The sequence below is a fragment of the Macaca nemestrina genome, chromosome 10 (genome assembly GCF_043159975.1).
Source record: "Macaca nemestrina isolate mMacNem1 chromosome 10, mMacNem.hap1, whole genome shotgun sequence".
Lineage (NCBI taxonomy): Eukaryota > Metazoa > Chordata > Mammalia > Primates > Cercopithecidae > Macaca > Macaca nemestrina.
In genome coordinates, this window is record NC_092134.1 from 137,177,954 (window position 1) to 137,200,920 (window position 22,967).

At 44.5% G+C, this 22,967-nt stretch overlaps 1 protein-coding gene across 2 annotated transcripts in view; it reads left to right on the forward strand.

Annotated features, from left to right (window-relative positions):
- The window catches only part of LOC105484247 (von Willebrand factor), a 186,210-nt gene that overhangs the window by 108,250 nt on the left and 54,993 nt on the right, over positions 1-22,967 (forward strand). For both annotated transcript variants that reach the window (XM_071072329.1, XM_071072330.1), the window contains exons 23-34: positions 281-421; positions 636-749; positions 2,532-2,688; positions 3,413-3,571; positions 4,273-4,408; positions 7,110-8,488; positions 9,897-10,013; positions 10,111-10,251; positions 10,535-10,678; positions 13,026-13,190; positions 15,001-15,044; positions 15,359-15,536. In XM_071072329.1, the coding sequence (XP_070928430.1) occupies positions 281-421; positions 636-749; positions 2,532-2,688; positions 3,413-3,571; positions 4,273-4,408; positions 7,110-8,488; positions 9,897-10,013; positions 10,111-10,251; positions 10,535-10,678; positions 13,026-13,190; positions 15,001-15,044; positions 15,359-15,536 (2,875 nt within the window). The remainder of the gene's footprint in view (positions 1-280; positions 422-635; positions 750-2,531; positions 2,689-3,412; positions 3,572-4,272; positions 4,409-7,109; positions 8,489-9,896; positions 10,014-10,110; positions 10,252-10,534; positions 10,679-13,025; positions 13,191-15,000; positions 15,045-15,358; positions 15,537-22,967) is intronic.

Below are 22,967 nucleotides of genomic sequence, written 5' to 3' on the forward strand. Positions count from 1 at the left end.
CCACCTCTGCCCTTGGCTGACTATGTGACCTGGGCATGTTGCCTCTCTCTGTTTCCGTAGCTTTAAATAAAATGGGACAAGCAAGGAAGCTCAGGAATAGGTCTTGGCAATGGCAAGTCTTTGGTGCCCACCTCGGGCCTCCTCTGAGTCTCTGTCCTGCTCCTCCTCTTCCTTGAATGCCCTCTGCCGCCATTGCCGCCAGGAACGTTCCCTTTTCCCCCGAGGCGGGGAGCATGCCCCTGGGCTGGATGGTGCTGATCCCCTCAACTTGTCTCTCAAGGAGAAAGTGTGTGGCCTGTGTGGGAATTTTGATGGCATCCAGAACAATGACCTCACCAGCAGCAACCTTCAAGTGGAGGAAGACCCCGTGGACTTTGGAAACTCCTGGAAAGTGAGCTCGCAGTGTGCTGACACCAGAAAAGTACGTCTGGGTCTCCTGTGTGGACAGAGCCCAAGAGCCTGCTTCCTGGAATGTCCCCCTGTCCCCATTCTCATGGGGGCTGGAAGAGGCTTGTGGGCGGTATGACCTTCAGGTGGCTGCAGGGTGAGGAGGGGAGGGTTTCTTGGCTCCTTCTGGGCTCAGTAACCCCAGTCTCACCAGTTGACGGCTGGCCTGTCTCTTGCCTGGTTCCCAGGTGCCTCTGGACTCATCCCCTGCCACCTGCCATAACAACCTCATGAAGCAGACGATGGTGGATTCCTCCTGTAGAATCCTTACCAGTGATGTCTTCCAGGACTGCAACAAGCTGGTGAGAACCTTGAGGGTAGTGGGAAGCAGATGGTCCCAAGGCTTGGCCCTGTGGTATCGACACTGAGCGTGACCTTCTAACATGGACACTACCCTGGTGTCTTGACATTATCTGCACCAAGACACCACTTCAGTTTTTTTCTTGGCTTTCAATCTGGGAAACAAAAAGTAAAATCAACAGTTGCTAGAGGAAGCAATGCCTGGCGAAACATTTCCTTCTGCATGAGAAGTAACTCCCCTTGGCATGTGCCAGTGCTTCTCTTTCGGCCCCAGTCTTAGGATTCATTCTCATATTGAAGTATCTTGTTTTCAACACTGGAGCCAGAGATTTCCTTTTCCTGTTACTGCTGCATTTGTCCAGACCAAAAGACCTTCCTGTCCCACTCCCCAAAAGCTCTTGGGGCCCATTTCTTGTCTCACAGAAATTCTTTTCTGGTCTTAATTTTGGTGATTTTGAGTCCTCATATTACGACTTATTTTTGCATCTTTCTCTCCAATGACAAGGAGGATTTCCCCAAGGTTAAGTGCAGTTGTCTCTCTTTTTTTTTTTTTTTTTTTTTTTTTGAGACAGTCTCGCTCTGTTGCCCAGGCTGGAGTGCAATGGCATGATCTTGGCTTAGTGTAGCCTCTGCCTCCTGGGTTCAAGCGATTCTCCTGCCTCAGCCTCCTGAGCAACTGGGATTACAGGCTCCTGTCACTATGCCCAGCTAATTTTTGTATTTTTAGTAGAGACGAGATTTCACCATGTTGGTCAGGCTGGCCTTGAACTCCTGACCTTAGGTGATCTACCCACCTTGGCCTCCCAAAGTGCTGGGATTACAGGTATGAGCCACCGTGCCCGACCATAGTGCAGTTGTCTCTTATCTGCTGCATGTATGTGGGTACACATATGTGGACGTGGGCACATGTGAATACGGAAGTCTGTACACACACAGCCATGCATACATACAGGCTGCTGTGTAGCACCACCAATGTGGGAGAGACTGGAGACTGGTTGAAAACATGGACCTCAATTCTCTGTCTATCCAGTGATTTTCAGTCTCTGAGGTACTCCAAAGGATTCTTACATTCCCTGGTTTGGTGGAAATCGTGGGCATCTGAGTTGGAAGAGTGAGGACAGGGGAGGAGTTGGGGACATTGAGACTCTTGGAACGTCTTGGAAACAAGGACCCACTCAGTGAATGAATTCATTTTCTGTCATAACTGCCCTGAGAAAGTCCAGTGTGTGTAGAGGCGTATTTCAGGGACGAGGAAAGGTGGGAACTGGTTGAACTGGATTTGGAATCAGAGTCTAGGCCCTGTTGTCCCGCATACCTGCCCCATGGCGGTGAGGCAGCTGCAGGGGTCTGATGCATTTCCCCATTCTCTTTGCTGAAATGAGGCAAAGACAGACAATGACCAGCACGTATGTGTGTGTTTTTGTAAAAACACCCAAATGCTTATGAGGCTAAGAGTGGGTTGTGAGGACAGACGGGTGGCTGAGACAGGGAGGTAGGCAGAGGGACAGAGGGAATGATCTTCTGGAAAACTCTCTGGCTCATCGTGTTCTGCAAAAGGCCAACAGCCCTGCATTATTCAGCCTTTCTTGCTGGAATGCAGATTAGAAACTAAGAATCTTTCCTTCCCTCCCATTTCCTCTTTGAGACCATTGAGCTACATTTCTCCTTCTACCTGGACGCCCCCTTACCCTTAAATTGACCATCAGAACGTTTGCACCCAGACTAAGAGCCAGAGTTCCTGACACCTGGCCATAGGCCTGGGCCATCTGAGGCTGCCTTTGCAGGTGGACCCCGAGCCATTCCTGGATGTCTGCATATACGACACCTGCTCCTGTGAGTCCATTGGGGACTGCGCCTGCTTCTGTGACACCATTGCTGCCTATGCTCACGTGTGTGCCCAGCACGGCAAGGTGGTGACCTGGAGGACAGCCACATTGTGCCGTGAGTCCTGACGCACTCATGTTCTCAGATGCCGTCCCTTCTTCCCATGTGTCTATGCTTTAAGACCTTGTGAGTGCAGGAGGATACCTTCATGGGAGAGAGAAGACAGACCTCTAGTTGGGACTGGATGGCCAAGAGCTAAGGAGGGTTAAGATGTTGGCTTAGTAAGAAGTTCATATTATGGGTGAGGCAGGACATGGATTCAAGGCATGAATATGTGGAGATTTTTCTTCTGGAGAGATTCTGGCAGAAGGAGAAGAGGGAATACTGATGGAAAAAGAAGGAAGTCGATTTATGTCTTTAATTAGGCACAATTATATTTGCCAATATGAGTGATCAACTCATACATTCATGTCTATAGAGTCTTCTTTCTTTGGATGTAACCAACTTAATGTTTTTATGTAGAAAACTGGGCCAGGCACAGTGACTCACACCTGTAATCCCAGTGTTTTGGGAGACTGAGGCCGGAGGATTCCTTGAGCCCAGGAGTTCAAGACCAGCCTGGGCAACACAGCAAGACCATATCTCTACAAAAATAAAGAAATGAATTCAGAACCAATAGATTCTGGTTGGGGTGCTTCAACCATCCAGAAGTCTCTAATATTGGTGACTCCCGTAGTCCCTTAGTTCCCCAACATTATCTCCAGGTGCCCCAGGGCCATCACCACATGGATCTGCAGTCCTGGGCCTTTTGTGGTCACAGCCTTATCTCCTGTCTACACAGCCCAGAGCTGCGAGGAGAGGAATCTCCGGGAGAACGGGTATGAGTGTGAGTGGCGCTATAACAGCTGCGCACCTGCCTGTCGAGTCACGTGCCAGCACCCTGAGCCGCTGGCCTGCCCTGTGCAGTGTGTGGAGGGCTGCCATGCCCACTGCCCTCCAGGTGAGGCCTCTATCCCTGGGGGTCGGGCTGGTGGGATGGGATAGGGATGGGTGGAAAGGTGCTTCTAGGTCTTGCTTCATCTCAGCCTCCACCGGCCATGTCCCGTCTCTGACCTGCAACCCTGCCACAGGCTGTCTCCACGGGTTCTTTCATCAGAGTCAGGCCAACTGTGATTTTTCCCAAGTCGAGCTCCTCTAAAATGCTTTTATGTGCCTATTTATGGGATTCTCGTCTAAAGCCGCCCCTGCCGATAGAACTTTCTGCAGTGGGGGAATGTTGTATTGAATGTAACTGTGACGAGTGTGTCTGAGGAACTGAATTTTGAATTTTACTGAATTTTACTGAATTTAAATAGCCACATGCAGTTTGTGACTATCATATGGTACAGCACAGCTCTAGAGTTACTGAAGGCGTTATTCAGAAGAGCGGAAAGAGCCCTGGAGATAAGATTTCATTTGTCCTGAGGCTTGGGGAGGTGGGGTAGGGTGAGGGAACCCCTATTCCCAGTTTTGCAGAGGGATCAGTCAAAGCACAAGGAGGAAAGATGCTCCTTGAGTGGCGGGGTGACCCCTGGGGTGTGGGCAGGAGAAGCTGGCTTCTAGGGCAGGAGAAGGAGTTGGCTTCTCCCTTTTAGTTAAAAGTGAGGCTTCCTCGTGGGAAAGGGGAGCAGTTTGGTTCCTAATGAGAGCTTTCTTTTGCAGGGAAAATCCTGGATGAGCTTTTGCAGACCTGCATCAGCCCCGAAGACTGCCCGGTGTGTGAGGCGGCTGGCCGGCGTTTTGCCTCAGGAAAGAAAGTCACCTTGAATCCCAGCGACCCTGAGCACTGCCAGATTTGGTAAAACAGATTTTGGGGTCGTTTGGAGTGATGAATCTTATTGCTTCTCCGGGGGCCAGCTCAGAGACTAGGTTTTGGGTAAAAAGTCCTAGCTACATGAGTTGAGAGATTGAGTTTGTTTTCTTCATTGTTTAGTTTATTGTTTTGTTTGTTCCTAGGGTTTGCTACTTTTTCTTTAGGGATGGGCTAGACTGCTTCCTCCACATATATTCCTCCACAGTGTTTTTGCTCTTAATAGGCTTAAGTCCTAAGAGGTTTTTGCTTTTCTCACTGAAGGTGGGGTGTGGTCCCTCACTGTCCTTGTAGGTCATGACTAGTCTGAGCACAGGTGTCCATAAAAATCAGATTTCTTTTTTCCTGGAGGTGGGGACTCAGGAAAGTGAGATGGAACCCAGGGCCCTCAGGGTAGTAAGAACCTCGTGGGGGCCATAGTCAAGGTCGCAGGGTGTGGCTGTCATAATAGGGAGGGAATGTGCTCGTTGCTCTCACCCTGGGTTCTCACTGGACTTGCCTCTGGGAAACTGGCCTTTGGGGAGGTGAGAAGGAGTCCTCAGGGTGAGCTCTGAGCCCTCTGAAGTCCTGCTCATAAGTAGGGAACATTTATTAAAATCCAGATCTATTCAACACCACTCCCTGACACTGATCAAGCCTTCTGGGAACTTAAACTTGAGAACGTAAATTTGCTGGGGAGGGGCTATGGTCACAGCTGCCAAAGTCAGATCCTGCCACCACCATCTGTACAAACAAGAACGAACACTGCCTGGGGTGAGTTTTCTAGCAAACACAGGAAACTAGAAAGTATGTCACTCACGCACCGTTAACCAAGGATTGAAGCAGTAAATCTCGTGGATCACGGGAAGGAGGAATTAACTTCCTAGTAAGACTGTGCCTGCGCACACTCTGGATGCTGAAACAGGGACTGTAGGGAGCAAAGGGTGGGGTGATTCTGATGCTGGCTTGGGGTTCTGTGCCAAAAAGGCATGAGAGCTTTGAGCCCTCTCCCCACCTCCTTTGCTGGCACACGGGCAGGGGCAGCTGCCACAGTGCATGCTGAAGCTCAAGCAGTGTGTGGACAGTAGGCCCACAGCAGGCTGGGGGCATCACCTGGGATCAAGCCACAGGGGGGACACTTCCCAGGCTCAGGGCACTGCCATCTTTTCAGCTTTACTGGGAGTGCTGAAGGCCAGGTGCCTCCAGGGCTGAGAGTCCGAAGAGATGATCTGGGCCCACATTGGTCTCCACCACACAGGGCCACTTGATTTCACCTGTGGTCTGGCAGGTCTTGCCACTTTCCAGGACGCTGGCAAAAAGGTGATGTTACCAGCAGAGCCTGGAAATTTGGCATGTTAGCGTAGGAGTTTGTGAATTAGGAACCAAAAAGAAATGAATTCAGAACCAATAGATCCTGGTTTAGGTGTTTCAACCGTCCAGAAGTCTCTAATATTGGTGACTCCCAGAGTCCCTTAGTTCCCCAGCATTGTCTCCAGATCCCCCCAGGCCGTCACCACATGGGTCTGCAGTCCTGGGCCTTTTGTGGTCACAGCCTTGTCTCCTGTCTACACAGCCCAGAGCTGCGAGGAGAGGAATCTCGGGGAGAACGGGTGTGGGGCCACTGCTCTGCTACAGACTTGTGGTGTGTGCTTGGGGCTGGGCACAGAGCCTGGCCAGTACCCGGCACATGAGAGGTGCTTATCCTATGTCTGCTGGAGGCATGAGCGAATGTCTTTTCCTAGGCCTAACATCTTGGGGACCTCTGTCTACTACTTCCAAATAATTTGTTCTGCTAGATAAAACTGGGGTTTTGAATCTTTATTCATCTTTCCACAATGTTTTTGCTCCAATTTTTTCTCTCTCCCTTAGGGCTCAACATATTAAACATGTTTTAAAATTCATACAATAGCTGGGCGTAGTGGCTCATACCTGTAATCCCAGCACTTTGGGAGGCTGAGGTGGGCGGATCATAAGGTCAGGAGATCGAGACCATCCTGGCTAACACGGTGAAACCCCGTCTCTACTAAAAATACAAAAAATGAGCTGGGCGTGGTGGCGGGTGCCTGTAGTCCCAGCTACTCAGGAGGCTGAGGCAGGAGAATGGCATAAACCTGGGAGGTGGAGCTTGCAGTCAGCCGAGATCGCGCCACTGCACTCCAGCCTGGGGTGACAGAGTGAGACTCCGTCTCAAAGAAAAAAAAAAAAAAAACAAAACTTTATATTCTGTTAGAATATGTACTGTAAAGCATTTATCTTCGACAGAACATTTACAAGCACAGGTTAGTGTCCACATTTTAGTAACATTTGCTCTTGGAGACATTTGTAAGAAGGCTTGGATTATAATTAAGTATTCATGTTGCTAAAGATGTAGGTTGAAAAGAAATCAGCTTTGAGTGGCTGTGTGGATGGCCTAGAACAACGAATATATTTTTTCATGTCCCAGGATGGGCTAAAGCTTTGGTTTCTAGAGTCAAAGGAAGTCTGCTACGTGTGTATTTTGTGTGTGTGTGTGGGGGGGGTGCATGCTATTTGGGGACAGATGTTAAATAGTGACATCTTACTTGGGTATGGAATGGTCCATGGGATCTCAAGTTCAGGTGGAACAGGCAGGAGATTCTGTGGGAATATGGAAGTGGTCGTACACTATAGGGCTCAGAAGTGTCCATAGGTTCTTCCTGAACCATTTCAATTTCTTCGCTCTTTGCTGCAGCCACTGTGATGGTGTCAACCTCACCTGTGAAGCCTGCGAGGAGCCGGGAGGCCTTGTGGTGCCTCCCACAGATGCCCCGGTGAGCCCCACCACTCCGTATGTGGAGGACATCTCGGAACCGCCCTTGCACGATTTCTACTGCAGCAGGCTACTGGACCTGGTCTTCCTGCTGGATGGCTCCTCCAGGCTGTCCGAGGCTGAGTTTGAAGTGCTGAAGGCCTTTGTGGTGGACATGATGGAGCGGCTGCGCATCTCCCAGAAGTGGGTCCGCGTGGCCGTCGTGGAGTACCATGATGGCTCCCATGCCTACATCGGGCTCAAGGACCGGAAACGACCATCAGAGCTGCGGCGCATTGCCAGCCAGGTGAAGTATGCAGGCAGCCAGGTGGCCTCCACCAGTGAGGTCTTGAAATACACACTGTTCCAAATCTTTGGCAAGATCGACCGCCCTGAAGCCTCCCGCATCGCCCTGCTCCTGATGGCCAGCCAGGAGCCCCAACGGATGTCCCGGAACTTTGTCCGCTATGTCCAGGGCCTGAAGAAGAAGAAGGTCATCGTAATCCCGGTGGGCATTGGGCCCCATGCCAACCTCAAGCAGATCCACCTCATTGAGAAGCAGTCCCCTGAGAACAAGGCCTTCGTGCTGAGCGGTGTGGATGAGCTGGAGCAGCAAAGGGATGAGATTGTTAGCTACCTCTGTGACCTTGCCCCTGAAGCCCCTCCTCCTACTCTGCCCCCCGACATGGCACAAGTCACTGTGGGCTCAGGGCTTTTGGGGGTTTCAACCCTGGGGCCCAAGAGGAATTCCATGGTTCTGGATGTGGCATTTGTCCTGGAAGGATCGGACAAAATTGGTGAAGCCGACTTTAACAGGAGCAAGGAGTTCATGGAGGAGGTGATTCAGCGGATGGATGTGGGCCAGGACGGCATCCACGTCACGGTACTGCAGTACTCCTATACGGTGGCGGTGGAGTACCCCTTCAGCGAGGCACAGTCCAAAGGGGACATCCTGCAGCGGGTGCGAGAGATCCGCTACCAGGGCGGCAACAGGACCAACACTGGGCTGGCCCTGCAGTACCTCTCCGACCACAGCTTCTTGGTCAGCCAGGGTGACCGGGAGCAGGCGCCCAACCTGGTCTACATGGTCACCGGAAATCCTGCCTCTGATGAGATCAAGAGGTTGCCTGGAGACATCCAGGTGGTGCCCATTGGAGTGGGCCCTCATGCCAATGTACAGGAGCTGGAGAGGATTGGCTGGCCCAATGCCCCCATCCTCATCCAGGACTTTGAGACACTTCCCCGAGAGGCTCCTGACCTGGTGCTGCAGAGCTGCTGCTCCGGAGAGGGGCTGAAGATCCCCACCCTCTCCCCTGCCCCTGGTATGCTGGCACCTTGTGTGCAGGTGGGAGGGCTGGGCGAGGGCTGGCGTGGCCTTGGTGCTGCATGCATCTGCCGAGATATGACTCGGGTTCTAATCCTGGCTTCCCTGCTCTGTGTGCCCTTGGTTGAACCTTGCCTTCAAAGGGCCCGTGTTTCCTCATCTCCCTGGCAGGGAGACAAACTGTGATCCTTTTTCAGGGGAAGATCTTTTCTTATTGTGCGTGCTTATATAAATTCAAAGGTAATGGAAGCCTATTGTTAACATTTAAACAATACCAGTAAGGAGTAAAAAAACAAGTCTGTCTGTATCACACACCCTCTTCCCCACCCAATTCCACCCTCTGCCTTCAAGGTAACCTCTGTTAAAGGTGGTGATGATAAGCTTCCTTTTGACCATATTGGGTGGGTGAAATTATTCTGAGTAGCTGACATTCTTCAGGGCGAGACCAGGAAGTCAGGTGCCAGGTAGCAGGTGCAGTCTTCAGAAACTGGTGTCAGACTGCCTTAGTTTGAATCTTGTCTCTGCCACTTGCTAGCTGGGTAATTTTGGGCAAGTACTTAACCTCTTTGTATATCAGTCTCCTCATGTATAAAATGGGGATAATAATAGCATCTACGTGCTTAAAAATAGTATCTGACACATGACAAGTACTCAAAAAAATGCTTGCTCGCACTGCTATATTACTACCTTTTACTGACACTGGCGTCTAATCCATTCCTAGTTCCTGAACATCTTTATTCAATGTGTTTGGGACCATCCCAGATTAACTAGCCTTCTTTTAGTATCTTTTAGTATCTTTTGAGTCTCACACTTGTCAGTACTTTCGTTTCTTTGTTTTTATTCATGTTCATAGATTTAAATTCTTGTAATATTTTTGTTGCGGAAAGCAACAATTACATCATTTCATCAAATCTCAGATGTGCTCAGACACTAAGAGGAGCACTAGGCATTTGTAGCTGGAATAATCACAGTACGTTCACCTGCCCTGCAAGATCTGAGGACAGCAGCCCATTGTCCAGGGAGGGGCTGCCGCTCCATTTCCTTTTGCAGTCTCCTTGTATTGCCAGGCCAGTATTTTACTCAATTCTAGAAAAGTGGTGGCCCCTTGTTACTGAGGAAGTCCATGCCTGCCGCTTTTATTTGTAGACATTCAAACTTCCTTTGGGTAGAATCGGAGTCTTCTCAATGTCTCCAATCCTGAGGTAGTCAGGCCCCAGGAACTCCATCTCTCCCATCCCCTCCTCCCTGGCCCACGTTGCCCTTGCAGTCATGAAGGCACTCCCCTGCCCTTGGTGGTGCTACGTGGTCAGCGTGCCCTGTAGATCCTATTGGATTTCAGGTTGTAGGCCTGGCGGCCAGTGTCCCTGCTGGCACCTGTGTGCTCACCTTCCTGGTTGTCATTGCAGACTGCAGCCAGCCCCTGGACGTGATCCTTCTCCTAGATGGCTCCTCCAGTTTCCCAGCTGCTTATTTTGATGAAATGAAGAGTTTTGCCAAGGCTTTCATTTCAAAAGCCAATATAGGTGAGTGAGCAAGGCACCTGAAGCAGCCGGTGACGAAGAGGCTCTTTTTGGGGCTCCAGTTGATTCAGAATAATCCCCATTTTCTCGTTCCGTTTAGGGCCTCATCTCACTCAGGTGTCAGTGCTCCAGTATGGAAGCATCACCACCATTGATGTGCCGTGGAACGTGGCCCTGGAGAAAGCCCATTTGCTGAGCCTTGTGGACGTCATGCAGCGGGAGGGAGGCCCCAGCCAAATCGGTAACGTTGGTGCCACAGGCTGGATGCAGAACCTCCATTCTGCTTCTAATTTTTGGCATAAATGACTGTGTGACCTCGGCCAGTCACTTTGCTCCTTGGCCTTAGTTTCTTCTTCTGGAAAGTGAGGGGCTAGATGCTCTTCCAGGTCTCTTCCAGATCTCAACTGGGTGTTCCTCGGAGTCTCTGAATCATTCAGCTTTTGAGTAACTTAAGGATCCTCCGTGAGACAGGGTGTCCAGCCGCAGCCAGTACTGACTTGGCGTGATCTGTTCTCCATCCTCAGGGGATGCTTTGGGCTTTGCTGTGCGATACTTGACTTCAGAAATGCATGGTGCCAGGCCGGGAGCCTCGAAGGTGGTGGTCATCCTGGTCATGGACGTCTCTGTGGATGCGGTGGATGCAGCAGCTGATGCCGCCAGATCCAACAGTAAGAATCTGGTGTACAGTCCTCAATTCAGGAGAGCGAGACTTCAGAAATGATAGAGGATTAAAAGTGGGCTGGGGTTACTTTTGGATGTTGTGGCTGATACTAAATATACTCAGTACCGACCTCTGTCCTGGTATCAAACAGCAGGAAATTATCCGATCACAATGTGATTTGGAAACCAAACAATAATAAGTGTGTGTTGATACTACATCTTTATGACTAATTATAACCTTTAATTTCTCCACATTTTCCCTTTGTGTCCAGGAGTGATCCTACCTCTACGCCCTTCCTTTCTAAAGGAGGATTCGTGGTCTTTTACTAAAATGCCATGTCTGAGGCCAGAGTGATTCATTGTGGGGCCTTGAGAACCAATGGGGACTTTCATGTATTTAGAGTTCATTCCTGGTACCAGGCTAATGGGCTTGGCAGGGTTGAATGGATGGAGAAACAAAGGATCATGCTGTAGGAGAGGAAAGGATCCACATGTCCAGCCTTGTGCTCCATGAGAACATGTGCTCATCATGTTCTTAATATCAACAGGATGCCACCTGGAGAACAGTTAATCTTTCAGAACCCTGCCTAGGAGTGCTGTCAGAACCCTGTCTTTTCTCTGTTGTCTTCCTGATGTTCTTCCTGAGAAAGTTATTTGCTCTGTTCTCTACATCACATATGAGCTACTCAAAATGTGCAAATCATATTGTATTGTATCATTTGTAACGTATCTGTTCCTTGCAAAAAACTGGGAGTTCTTTGAAGGCAAGGGAAGATCTTGCTTATTTTTGTATCATCTGTGTATGATGCACAAAATAGGTGACCATTTAATGTTTGTTGAGTGAATGAATGTGACATGTTTATGAAATCTATGATTTTAGGGTAAAGGACACTAAAAGGGAAAGGATAAATATTTGGATAATATAACAAACTTACAATAACTGAAAAGCTGCTAGTAGAAAATCCGCTCCAACCTGAAGCACATTGCAAATTCCTAGAAATTTCTGGAGAGCTGAATTGAGGAATTTCAGGATGGAGATTTTTTTCTCCTTTAGTATCAAGAATCCAAAGAAAGATTTTCATTGGGAAAGGAAGCAGTTGTGGTCTTGAGGAAGTGGACATGATCCAGAGCAAGTCATTTAACTGTCCAAAGCCTCGCTTTCTCATGTGTAAATGAGCATGCACATTCTCTGGGCTCAGCCCCGTGATATTTTCTCTTCTCTTCTTACATACACCAATTCCTTGGTGGTCTAGTTCAGTGTCATGGGTCTAAATATATTTATACATCTCTTTGAAATTCATATCTCCTCAATTCAGCTTGCATGCTCTAACAGGCAAAACTAAACTGATTTTCACATCCGTCTTTTTCATCTTAGAAAAGGGCAATTCCAGCCTTCCAGTTGTTCAGTTCAAAAAGCTCAGCATCCTTGATTCTTCTTCCTTTTTCCTGATACCTCCATGCAAGCCACGAATAAACTATAGCTCCATCTTCAAAACACATTGAGAGTTACACCACTCCACACCATGTCCACCAGGGTCACCTCAATCCAAGTCCCCATCATCTTTCACCTGGACTATTGAAATAGCTGTTTAACTGGAACCCCACCTTCTACCTTTGTCCCCTGCAGCTCATTCTCAGCACAGGAGCTGCAGTGGCCCTTTAAAATCAAAGTCAGCTCCTGTGCCTCTGCTCTGTCGTCTTGGCTGGCTTTGTTTCATTCACAGAACATAGTGAGTCCTTACCATGGCCAATGGAGCATTGCCTGATCCATGCCCTTTCCCTCTCTTGCTTGTCCCTCTCTCCCCAGCCCCCAGGAGCATGCAGTCACACTTCTGCTCTGGGGCGTTTGCACTCACTCTTCTCTGTGCTTGGGATGTCCCTCCCTCAGATATCGTCTTGGCTCCTTCCATCCTTGTATTAGGTCTCTGCTCAGATGCCATCTTTTCACCAAGTGCTTCTCCAACTGCCATGTATGCAACAGTCACCCACACCTCAGCCCTGGGCATTCTCATCCTCCTCATCTCATTTTGTTTTTTTCCTAAGCATTTATCCACATCTGAAATTCTATGTATTTACTTTGATTGTGTGTGTGTTGTCTGTCTATCCATGAGGATGGGGGACAGGGAGGGACTTTATATGCTTGGTTCACTGCTGTATCCTATTGCTTGCAATAGTACCTGACACAGAGTAGGAGCTCATTAATATCTGTTGACTGAATATCTTCCTCGTAGGGCTGGTGTATGTGACCAGCCTGGAAAACATGAGGCTCTGTTCAGATGCTGGATATAACGTCAAGCCAGTCCTTTTTGAGCCTACTTGCCCACAGATCCTTTCCTGTCTCTTTGCTAACTCTAGGAGTGACAGTATTCCCTATTGGAATTGGAGATCGCTACGATGCAGCCCAGCTAAGGATCTTGGCAGGCCCAGCAGGTAACTCTAACGTGGTGAAGCTCCAGCGAATCGAAGACCTCCCTACCATGGTCACCTTGGGCAATTCGTTCCTCCACAAACTGTGCTCTGGTGAGTCTTATAATACCTTTCTTCTCTCAAAAAAAGGCTCCGAAACAAACCCACCATAGAAACAAAAGCACTATTCAAGAGACCCTGGGGGTGCCCATGCGTAAGATTTGGCCTTGAATGAAAATTATTATGTAGACCAGGACTTTTTAAGTTTCTGCTCCTGGGAGGTTTATACCACAAACCCTCATGGGGCCAGCAGAAAGCTTTCTGTGTATGGTCCTTTTCCCACTCTAATTGTCCATGTGGACTTGGCAGAGAGAGCCTGAGCTTATTTGTGTAGGAGGGATCTTGGACAAAAGAATCAGAAGACATAAGCAAGGAACCCCAGCGTTCTGTAGATACAGTCTTCTTCCCCATGGGCCTAGACTCACCCTCAACATGGGTATAAAGGGCTTTAGAAATACAATAACGTGGCAACTCATATCAAAGTACCAGAGTTTAAGTTGATTTCAGGTTAGAAACTTAAAAAAAATATGCTTTTGGCCAGGCGTGGTGGCTCACGTCTGTAATCCCAGCACTTTTGGAGGCCGAGGTGGGCGGATCATAAGGTCAGGAGATAGAGACCATCTTGGCTAACACGTTGAAACCCCATCTCTACTAAAAATCCAAAAAGTAGCCAGGTGTGGTGGCACACACCTGTAGTCCCAGCTACTCGGGAGGCTGAGGCAGGAGAATCGCCTGAACCTAGGAGGCAGAAGTTGCAGTGAGCTGAGATTGTGCCAATGCACTCCAGCCTGGGTGACAGAGTGAGACTCTCTCAAAAAAAAAAAAAAAAATATATATATATATATATACACACACACACATATGTGTATACATATATACGTGTATACATATGTATATGAATTACATGTTTATGAAATGTACGTATATGCATTTTTTTTTTTTTTTTTTTTTTTTTTTTTTGAGACGGAGTCTCGCTCTGTTGCCCAGGTTGGAGTGCAGTGGCCGGATCTCAGCTCACTGCAAGCTCCACCTCCCAGGTTTACACCATTCTCCTGCCTCAGCCTCCTGAGTAGCTGGGACCACAGGCGCCCGCCACCTCGCCCGGCTAGTTTTTTGTATTTTTAGTAGAGACGGGGTTTCACCGTGTTAGCCAGGATGGTCTCGATCTCCTGACCTCGTGATCCGCCCGTCTCGGCCTCCCAAAGTGCTGGGATTACAGGCTTGAGCCACCGCGCCCGGCCTTATACATTTTATATATATGTGTATATGCACATATATGTATGTATATACACACACATATATACACACACACACACATGCTTTTTGGGGCTGGGTTTGTATATTTTCCCGTTACTAGCTGTAAGTCAGAACCTGCATAGAGCTACTGTCCTTCAGGGGGAATAAGTCAATGCAAGTTTGCCCTTAAAGGGTAAAATTTGCTCTATGCAAAGTTTGACTTAATAGCTAATAGCTGCACAGAGAGATGGCAGGTCTCTTGGTAGGAATCTTCAAGTAGATCTCTTTCAGGTTTCCAGGATCTTGCTTCGTCTCCCCACCTTCCCCTTCCCTGGCATGATCTACATGTGAACTAAGATAATGACAGTGTAAGCTGTAGTTATTGCCAGTTATCACTGTTATTGGCATCATAATTATTAATAACCGCAGAGCATGTCTGAAGAACTACGGGATGACCACCTCTTAGCCTTGTGTCCCTATGTCTCCACTGTTAACCTTGTTCAGCTTCTTTTCAGAAGAGTTGAGATGACTTCAAAAACTAGACCAGGTTGCTTTAGCAGACATAGTGAATGGTTCAGAATTTCTGGGTGAAAGATGGGAACTAAGATCATATTTGTGTCTGTTGCAGGATTTGTTAGAATTTGCATGGATGAGGATGGGAATGAGAGGAGGGTAAGTTCCTTTCTGTTGACTTTGAAAGAAAGATTAGAGATGTGTTTGGGGCTCTTAGAGATGTGTTTGGGGCTCTTGTTCCCACTGGTTAATTTTTCCTACTTTGGTCTTAGTCCAGTGCTTCCTCTTACTACTATGTTGTTTTTGAGGGTCCATCTGTACATTTTGTGTTTTTCTTCCCGTCTCATGTACAGGAGGCCTCCTTGCTGTGTAGGCCTGTGTTCAATTCTAGGAGTCAGTTATCTGGCAGATAGGCTTAGAGTTGGAGTACCTCATCTTTATTCCCTGCCTGAATCTGCTGTTTGCTTCTGCAGCCTGGGGACATCTGGACCTTGCCAGACCAGTGCCACACCGTGACTTGCCAGCCAGATGGCCAGACCTTACTGAAGAGTCATCGGGTCAACTGTGACCGGGGGCTGAGGCCTTCATGCCCCAACAGTCAGTCCCCTGTTAAAGTGGAAGAGACCTGTGGCTGCCGCTGGACCTGCCCCTGTGAGTCCTTTGCTTCTCCAGCTAGGGCAGTGTCAAAGGGGCAGTGCTTTTAGCTTGGCTGTGCAGAAAAGTAGAGCAAGCACCAGCCAGCCCAGAAGTACCCTTTCCCTCATCACCACATACATAGTGCTACCTTCACTCACCTTCCTTTCCTCCTGTGCTCTTTGGACATGCTTTCAACCAGTCTCAGGGATCACTGCCCTCTTTCTCTGTCTTTGGAAGGCACTTCCCCAGAATATGCATAACCAGAAGGAAGAATTGCTTTTCTGAGGTCAGTGCTCAGCTTGGCTGTTGGCAAGTCAACCTTTAGGAATCTATGTATTCAGGGTGTAGCAGTGGAAGTATAGCAGTGAGAGAGACACTTCCCAGAAAACTCTCCAACCACACCTATAGCAACAGTACATTACCAAGGTGGCCTGGATTAAGAGGAGGAAATATTTAAAATCCATCTCATGTACACTTGCGGAGAGCATTTCATCCGTGGGCTGGGTTAGCCTTCTGTCTCATGTTTGGGAGAAATGACTGTTTATGGTGACCATGACTCAGCAGTGGATTGTAACCTTTATGCTGAACAGACATAACTGGTGGGATGCAATCAAAACTGTATGTTATAGCTCACTCTCCCTGTAGAATTTATTTAGGGAGATAAATTTCCCTCTTGGTCTAGGTGAAAACTCCACCAGACCTTATGTTATTTCTGTTTATTCATAAAGAAATCTATAGTTACTTTTAAGTCATAAGACAAAGTCTCAATTGATAATTAGATACCCACTCTTGTGTAATAATCAAAACTTTGAATTTGGTTAGAGTTAAAACACCTCCCAGTCCCAATTTGGGCTGTCTGCCTCTGGGAAAGAGGGTATGGTCAGCTTTTCTCTGTACAAAGAGCTTTGCCTGTTTTGATTGAAAGCATATCCTGGAAATTACTCGATGTCATTTCAAAGAGAGCTTCCTAGTACTTTATTGCGTACCACAGGTTACCCAACTGTTCTTCTATGCATGTGCATTTAGGCTGTTTCCAGCGTTTTGTAATGACAAACAATGCTGCAATGAGTAAACCTGAACATACGAATTTTCATATGGTTGGAGGTGTGTCTTCAGGGTAGATTCCTAGAAATGAGATTTTTGGGTCAAAAGATAAGTGCGTGTGAAGTTCCCCTTAGATATTCCCAGATTGTCATCTGACAGGTGAGATGTGGTTGTGCAGAACTGGAATGTCCATCTGTTTGCTTTTCCATCAGCGAGGTGTGAGAGTGCATGCTTCTCCACAGCCTTGCTGAGGGAGTGTGTGGTTACAGTTTTTATTTTATTGTTTTTGCAAATTTCTTACTTTTCAGGAAAGAAATGGCATCTCAGTATACTTGAAATTCATTTCTCTAATGATGAGTTAAGTTAAACATTTTTTCATATGTTTAATTGCCATTTTTTGGTTTAATTTTGTGAATTTTCTGCTCATGCCTTTCCCTATTTTTCCATTAGAAAATTTGTGATAAAAACACCCAAGATCTACCCCCTTAATAAATTTGCAAGTGTACAATACAATATTGTTAGCTATTTGCAAGTTGTACAGCAGATCTCTAAAAGTTTTTGTTTTGTGTAACTGAAACTATGCCCATTGAACAGCAACTTCCCTTTTTCTCCTTCCCCTAACCCCCGCAACCACCATTCTGCTTTTTGCTTCTATGAATTTGACTATTTTAGATATCTCCTATAAGTGGGTTCATGCAGTAGTTATCCTTCTGTGACTGGCTCATTTCACTTAGCTTAATGTCCTCAAAGTTCATCTATGTTGTGGCATATGAAAGGATTTCCTTCTTTCTAAAGACTGAATAATATTCCATTGCGTGTATATATCACATTTTCTTTATCCATTTGTCCACTGGTGTGCATTTGGATTATTTCCACCTCTTGGCTGTTGTGAATAATGTTGCAATGAACATGGAAGTTCAGGTCTCTTTTTGAGATCCTGATTTCAATGCTTTTGGATGAATACCCAGAAGTGGGATTGCTGGGTCATATGCCAATACTAGTTTTAATTTTTTGAGGAACCTTCTTACTGTTTTCCGTAGTGGCTACACCACTTTACATTCTCACCATCAATGCACAAGGGTTTCCGTTTCTCCACATTCTTGTTAACACTTGGTATTTCTTGGTGTGTGTGTGTGTGTGGGGGGGGGGTGGGTGGGTAATGGCCATTCTAACATGTATGAGGTGATACCTCTTTATGGTTTTGATTTGCATTTCCCTGATGATCAGTAATGTTGAATTCTTTTTTCATATAATTGACTTTTTGGATGTTTCTTTGGAGAAATGTCTTTTCAAGTCCATTGCTCATTTTAACATTGGGTTATTTGCATTTATTTATTTATTTATTTGCTATTGAGTTGTGTGAGTTCCTAATATATTTTGGATATTAACGCTTTATCAAATGTATGGTTTGCAAATGTTTTCTTCCATTCTGTAGGCTGCCTTTTTATTTGGTTGATTGATTGTTTGGCTGCACAGAAGCTTTTTAGTTTGATGTAGTCCCACTTGTCTATTTTTGCTTTTGTTGCCTTGATTTTGGCAACGATATCCAAGAAATCGTCGCCAAGACCGATGTTGCAAAGTTCTTGTGTTTTCTTTTAGGAGTTTTCTAATTTCAGGTTTTACATATCAGTGTTTAAGTTTAGTTTTGGGTTAACTTTGTGTATGATAGAAGATAAGGGTCCAATTTCATTCTTTTTCATGTGGACAGGTCATTGTTAGTGTATAGAAACAACTAGTTTTGTATGTTGATTTTGTATTCTGCAACTGAATTTGTTTCAACTTTGCTGAATTTGCTAACAATTTTTTGGTGAAATCTTTAGAGTTTTCTACACATCATGTTATCTGCAAATAGAGATAATTTTACTTCTTTTTTGATTGGGACTTTTATATCTTCTTGATTCATTGCTCTAGCTAAGACTTCTCTATGTTGAATAGAAGTGGTGAGAGTGGGCCTCCTTGCCTTCTTCCTGGTTAGAGGAAAAGCTTTGTTTTCCACTATTCAGTGTGATGTTAGCTGTGGCATTTTCATAAACGGCCTTTATTTTGTTGAGGTAATTTCCTTCTATTCTTAGTTTGTTGAATGTTTTAATCATGAAATGGTGTTTGAATTTTGACAGATGCTTTATCTGCATCTATTGACATGATAGTATGATTTTTATCCTTTGTTTTGTTAATGCTATGTATCACATTTTTTGATTTTTAGACGTTGAGTCATTCTCATATCTGAGGGATAAATCCTACTCAGAGTGTATGATCCTTTCATTGTGCTGTTGAATTCAGTTTGCTCTCATTTTGTTGAGAATTTTTGCATCTATGTTCATCAGGAATATTGACTTTTTTTTTTTAATGTAAAGTCTTTGACTTTGGTATCAGGGTAATTCTGGTTTCATAAAGTAGGTTTCCCACTTCAGTGTTTTGGAAGAGTTTGAGAAAGATTGGCATTAATTCTTTTTTAAATCTTAAATCTTTGGTGAATTATCTGGTGAAAGCATCTGAGCTCTTCTTTGTTGGGAGATTACATGATTACTAATTTGATCTCCTTACTAATTGTGGGGGTTTTCAGATTTTCTATTTCTTCATCATTCAGTCTTGGTAGGTTGTATGTTTCGGGGATTTATTCATTTCTTTAGGTTATCCAGTTTGTTCATGTGTAGTTGTTCTTAGTAGTCTTTTACTACCCTTTTTATTTCTGTGCTATCAATTGTAACATCACCACTTCCATTTCAGATTTTATTTGAGTCTTCTCTTTTTGTCTTGGTTAATCTAGCTAAAGGTTTGTTAATTTATTTTTCCTCAAATCTTTATTATTTCCTTTCTTCTGCTAACTTAGGGCTTAGTTTATTCATTTTCTTGTTCCTTATGTTGTAAAATTAGGTTATTTGTTTGAGATCTTTCTTACTGTAGACATTTACTGCTGTAAACTTTCCTTTTACTGCTTTTGCTGTTTCCCATAAGCTTTGCTATGTTGTGCTTTAGTTTTGTGTTTCTCAAAATATTTTCTGATTTTTTTTTTTTTTTTTGAGACGGAGTCTCGCTCTGTTGCCCAGGCTGGAGTGCAGTGGCTGGATCTCAGCTCACTGCAAGCTCCGCCTCCTGGGTTCATGCCATTCTCCGGCCTCAGCCTCCCGAGTAGCTGGGACTACAGGCGCCCACCACCTTGCCCGGCTAGTGTTTTGCATTTTTTTTTAGTAGAGACGGGGTTTCACCGTGTTAGCCAGGGTGGTCTCGATCTCCTGACCTCGTGATCCACCCGTCTCGGCCTCCCAAAGTGCTGGGATTACAGGCTTGAGCCACCGCGCCCGGCCCTGATTTTTCTTTTGATTTCTCCTTTGACCCATTGATTGTTCAAGAGTATTGTTTAATTTCCACATATTTGAGAACTTTCTGAAATTATTTCTGTTAGCCATGTCTTATTCTATTGTGGTCAGAAAAGATACTTGGTATGATTTTAGTCTCCTTAAATTTGTTAAGATTTGTTTTGTGGACTAGCATGTTGACCTATTCTGCAGACTGTTCTGTGTGTTTGAGAAGAATGTATATTTTCCTGTTGTTGGGTAGAATGTTCTGTATTTGATAGGTCCACTTGGGCCATAGTGTTGCTCGAGTTCTCTGTTTCCTTATTGATCTTCTGTCTGGATTTTTATCCATTATTGAAAGTGAGATATTAAAATCTCTCACTATTATGTTCTATTTTTATCTTCAGTTCTGCCAATATTCTTATATTTGTGTACTTTAATGTTGGGTGCAATGTATTTATAATTATTACATCTCCTTGGTGAATTGATGCATTTATCACTATATAATGTCCGTTTTTTTGTCTCTTGTGACCATCTTTGAGTTAAAGTCTAATTTGTCTAAGTATGGTTACCTGTGCTCTCTTTTAGTTAACATTGGCATGAAATATCTTTTTCCATCTTCTCACTTTCAACCTGTGTGCATCCTTAAATCCAAAGTGAGTTTCTCTCGTAGACAGCATATGGTTGGATCTTGTTTTACATTGATTGATTGATTGATTTAATTTATTTAATTTATTTAAATGGAATCTTGCTCTGTTGCCTAGGCTGGAGTGCAGTGGTGTGATCTCGGCTCACTGCAACCTCTGCCTCCCGGGTTCAAGTGATTCTCCTGCCTCAGCCTCCTGAGTAGCTGGAACTACAAGCGCATGCCACCACACCTGGCTAATTTTTTGTATTTTTAGTAGAGACAGGGTTTCACCATGTTAGCCAGGATGGTCTGGATCTCCTGATCTCATCATCTGCCTGCCTTAGCCTCCCAAAGTGCTGGGATTACAGACGTGAGCCACCACACCTGACTGTTTTGTTTTATTTTTAAAAATTCATTTCAGCCACTTCATGGCTTTTGATTGGAAAGTTTATTCTATTTATACTTAAAGTAACTACCGATAGGGAAGGACTTACTGTTGCCATTTTGTTGTTTATTTTCAGGCTGTCTTGTAGCTTTTTTGGTCCCTCTTTTCTACTCTTACTGCCCTTCTTTGGCTTTCATTGATTTTTTTGGGGGTAATGATGAGATTTGATTCCTTTCTCATTTCCTTTCATGTATCTTCTATAGATATTTTCTTTGTGTTCACCATGAAGCTTACATAAAACAGCCTATACTTATGACAGTCTATTCTAAGTTTATAACAACTTAATTTCAATTGCACACAAAAACTACTCTTTTACTCCCTCTCCTCCACTTTATGTTGTTGATGTTACACATTGCATTTTTTAATGTGTATTCATTGATTTTTATAATGATAGTTATTTTTATAACTTTGTCTTTTAAGTTCTATACCAGAATTCAAAGATTTACACATTGTCATTATAGTATTAAAATATTCTATATTTGTTTGTATATTTACCTTTACAAGGAATTTTACCTTTCATATGTTTTCATGTTGCTGCCTAGCATTCTTTTATTTCAATATGATGGACCTCCCTTTAGCATTTCTTATAAGGCAGGTATGGTGGTGATGAACTCTTCCAGCTTTTGTTCACATGAGAAAGTCTTTATATCCCCTCCAGTTTTGAAAGACTGTTTTGCTAGAGAGAGTATTCTTGGCTGCCCATTGTTTTCTTTTGAATCGATCATCCATCTCCCTTCTGGCCCACAAGCTTTCTGCTGAGAAATTTGTTAATAGTCTCATCGTGGCCTCCTTTTATATGAAAAGTTGCTTTTCTCTTGCTGCTTTCAAAATTCTGTTTCTGTCTTTGACTTTTGACAAATTGATTATATCTTGTAGTGGACTTCTTTAAATTAGTTCTAGTTGGAGTCTTTTGGGCTTCTTGAAGCTGGATGTCTATTTTCTTCCCTAAATTTGTTCATTATTTCTACTTTCCATTGGGTTTTAATCTTTATCCTTTATTTTAAATATTGGAATTATTAGCTCATTGTCTGTAATATAGGTTGCAGTACTATTTATTAACATGTCAATATTTGCCCCTAGTGATGTGAGATAATAATAATCATAGAACAAATTTTCATATTTGTATGGGCTTTTTTCTGAACTTATTTTCTGATTCCAGTTGTTGTAAGCTATTCATATACCAAAACCACATTTTGTCTTAATTACCACACTGTCTTAGAGGAAATACCTCTAATATTTTGTCATTGAAGGCTTTATAGTATGTTTTATTGTCTGGTAGGACTTAGTACCTCTACAAGTTTTATTCTGAAGTGTTTTCCTGGCAATTTTTTAATGTTTATTTTTTCCATATAGACTTTAGTGTCAACTTTTTTTTACCTCCATAAAAAGTTTGTTGGTATTTTTATTGGAATTACATTAAATTTATACATTAACTTTGGGAGAACTGGCATTTTTATGATGTTAAATCATCCTATCTGAGAACAAGTATGTCCACTTATTCAAGCTGATTTGTCTGTCTTCTAGAAGTGTTTTAAGGTTTACTCACTTGGGTTTTGCATATTTCTTGCTAAGTTTATTCCAAGTATTGAATCTTCTTTGTTGCTATTGTGAGACTTTTTTCTTCTCCATTATATTATTTAACTACTTATTGTTTGTGTATATAAAGGGTATTGATATATAGCTATATGTATCTATATATAACATATATATCTGTATATAACACATATATCTATATATGCTAATTCCATATCTTATAGCTTTACTGAATTCTTTTATTATTGAGTTTTATCATGAATTCTTTAGGGTTTTCTGGGTATGATGGTGTGTCATTTGCAAATAGAATTGTTTTTCTTCTGTGTCAATTTTTGTGCCTCCAATTAATTTCTCTTGATTAATTCCATTAATAAACTTTAGTACAATGTTGAATAGCAGTGGAGTATCTTGCGCGCGCACACACACATACGTGCACACTCATATATTTTATCATATTAAGAAAATATACCTTGATTCTCATTTTTGAGTGTTTTTTTTGT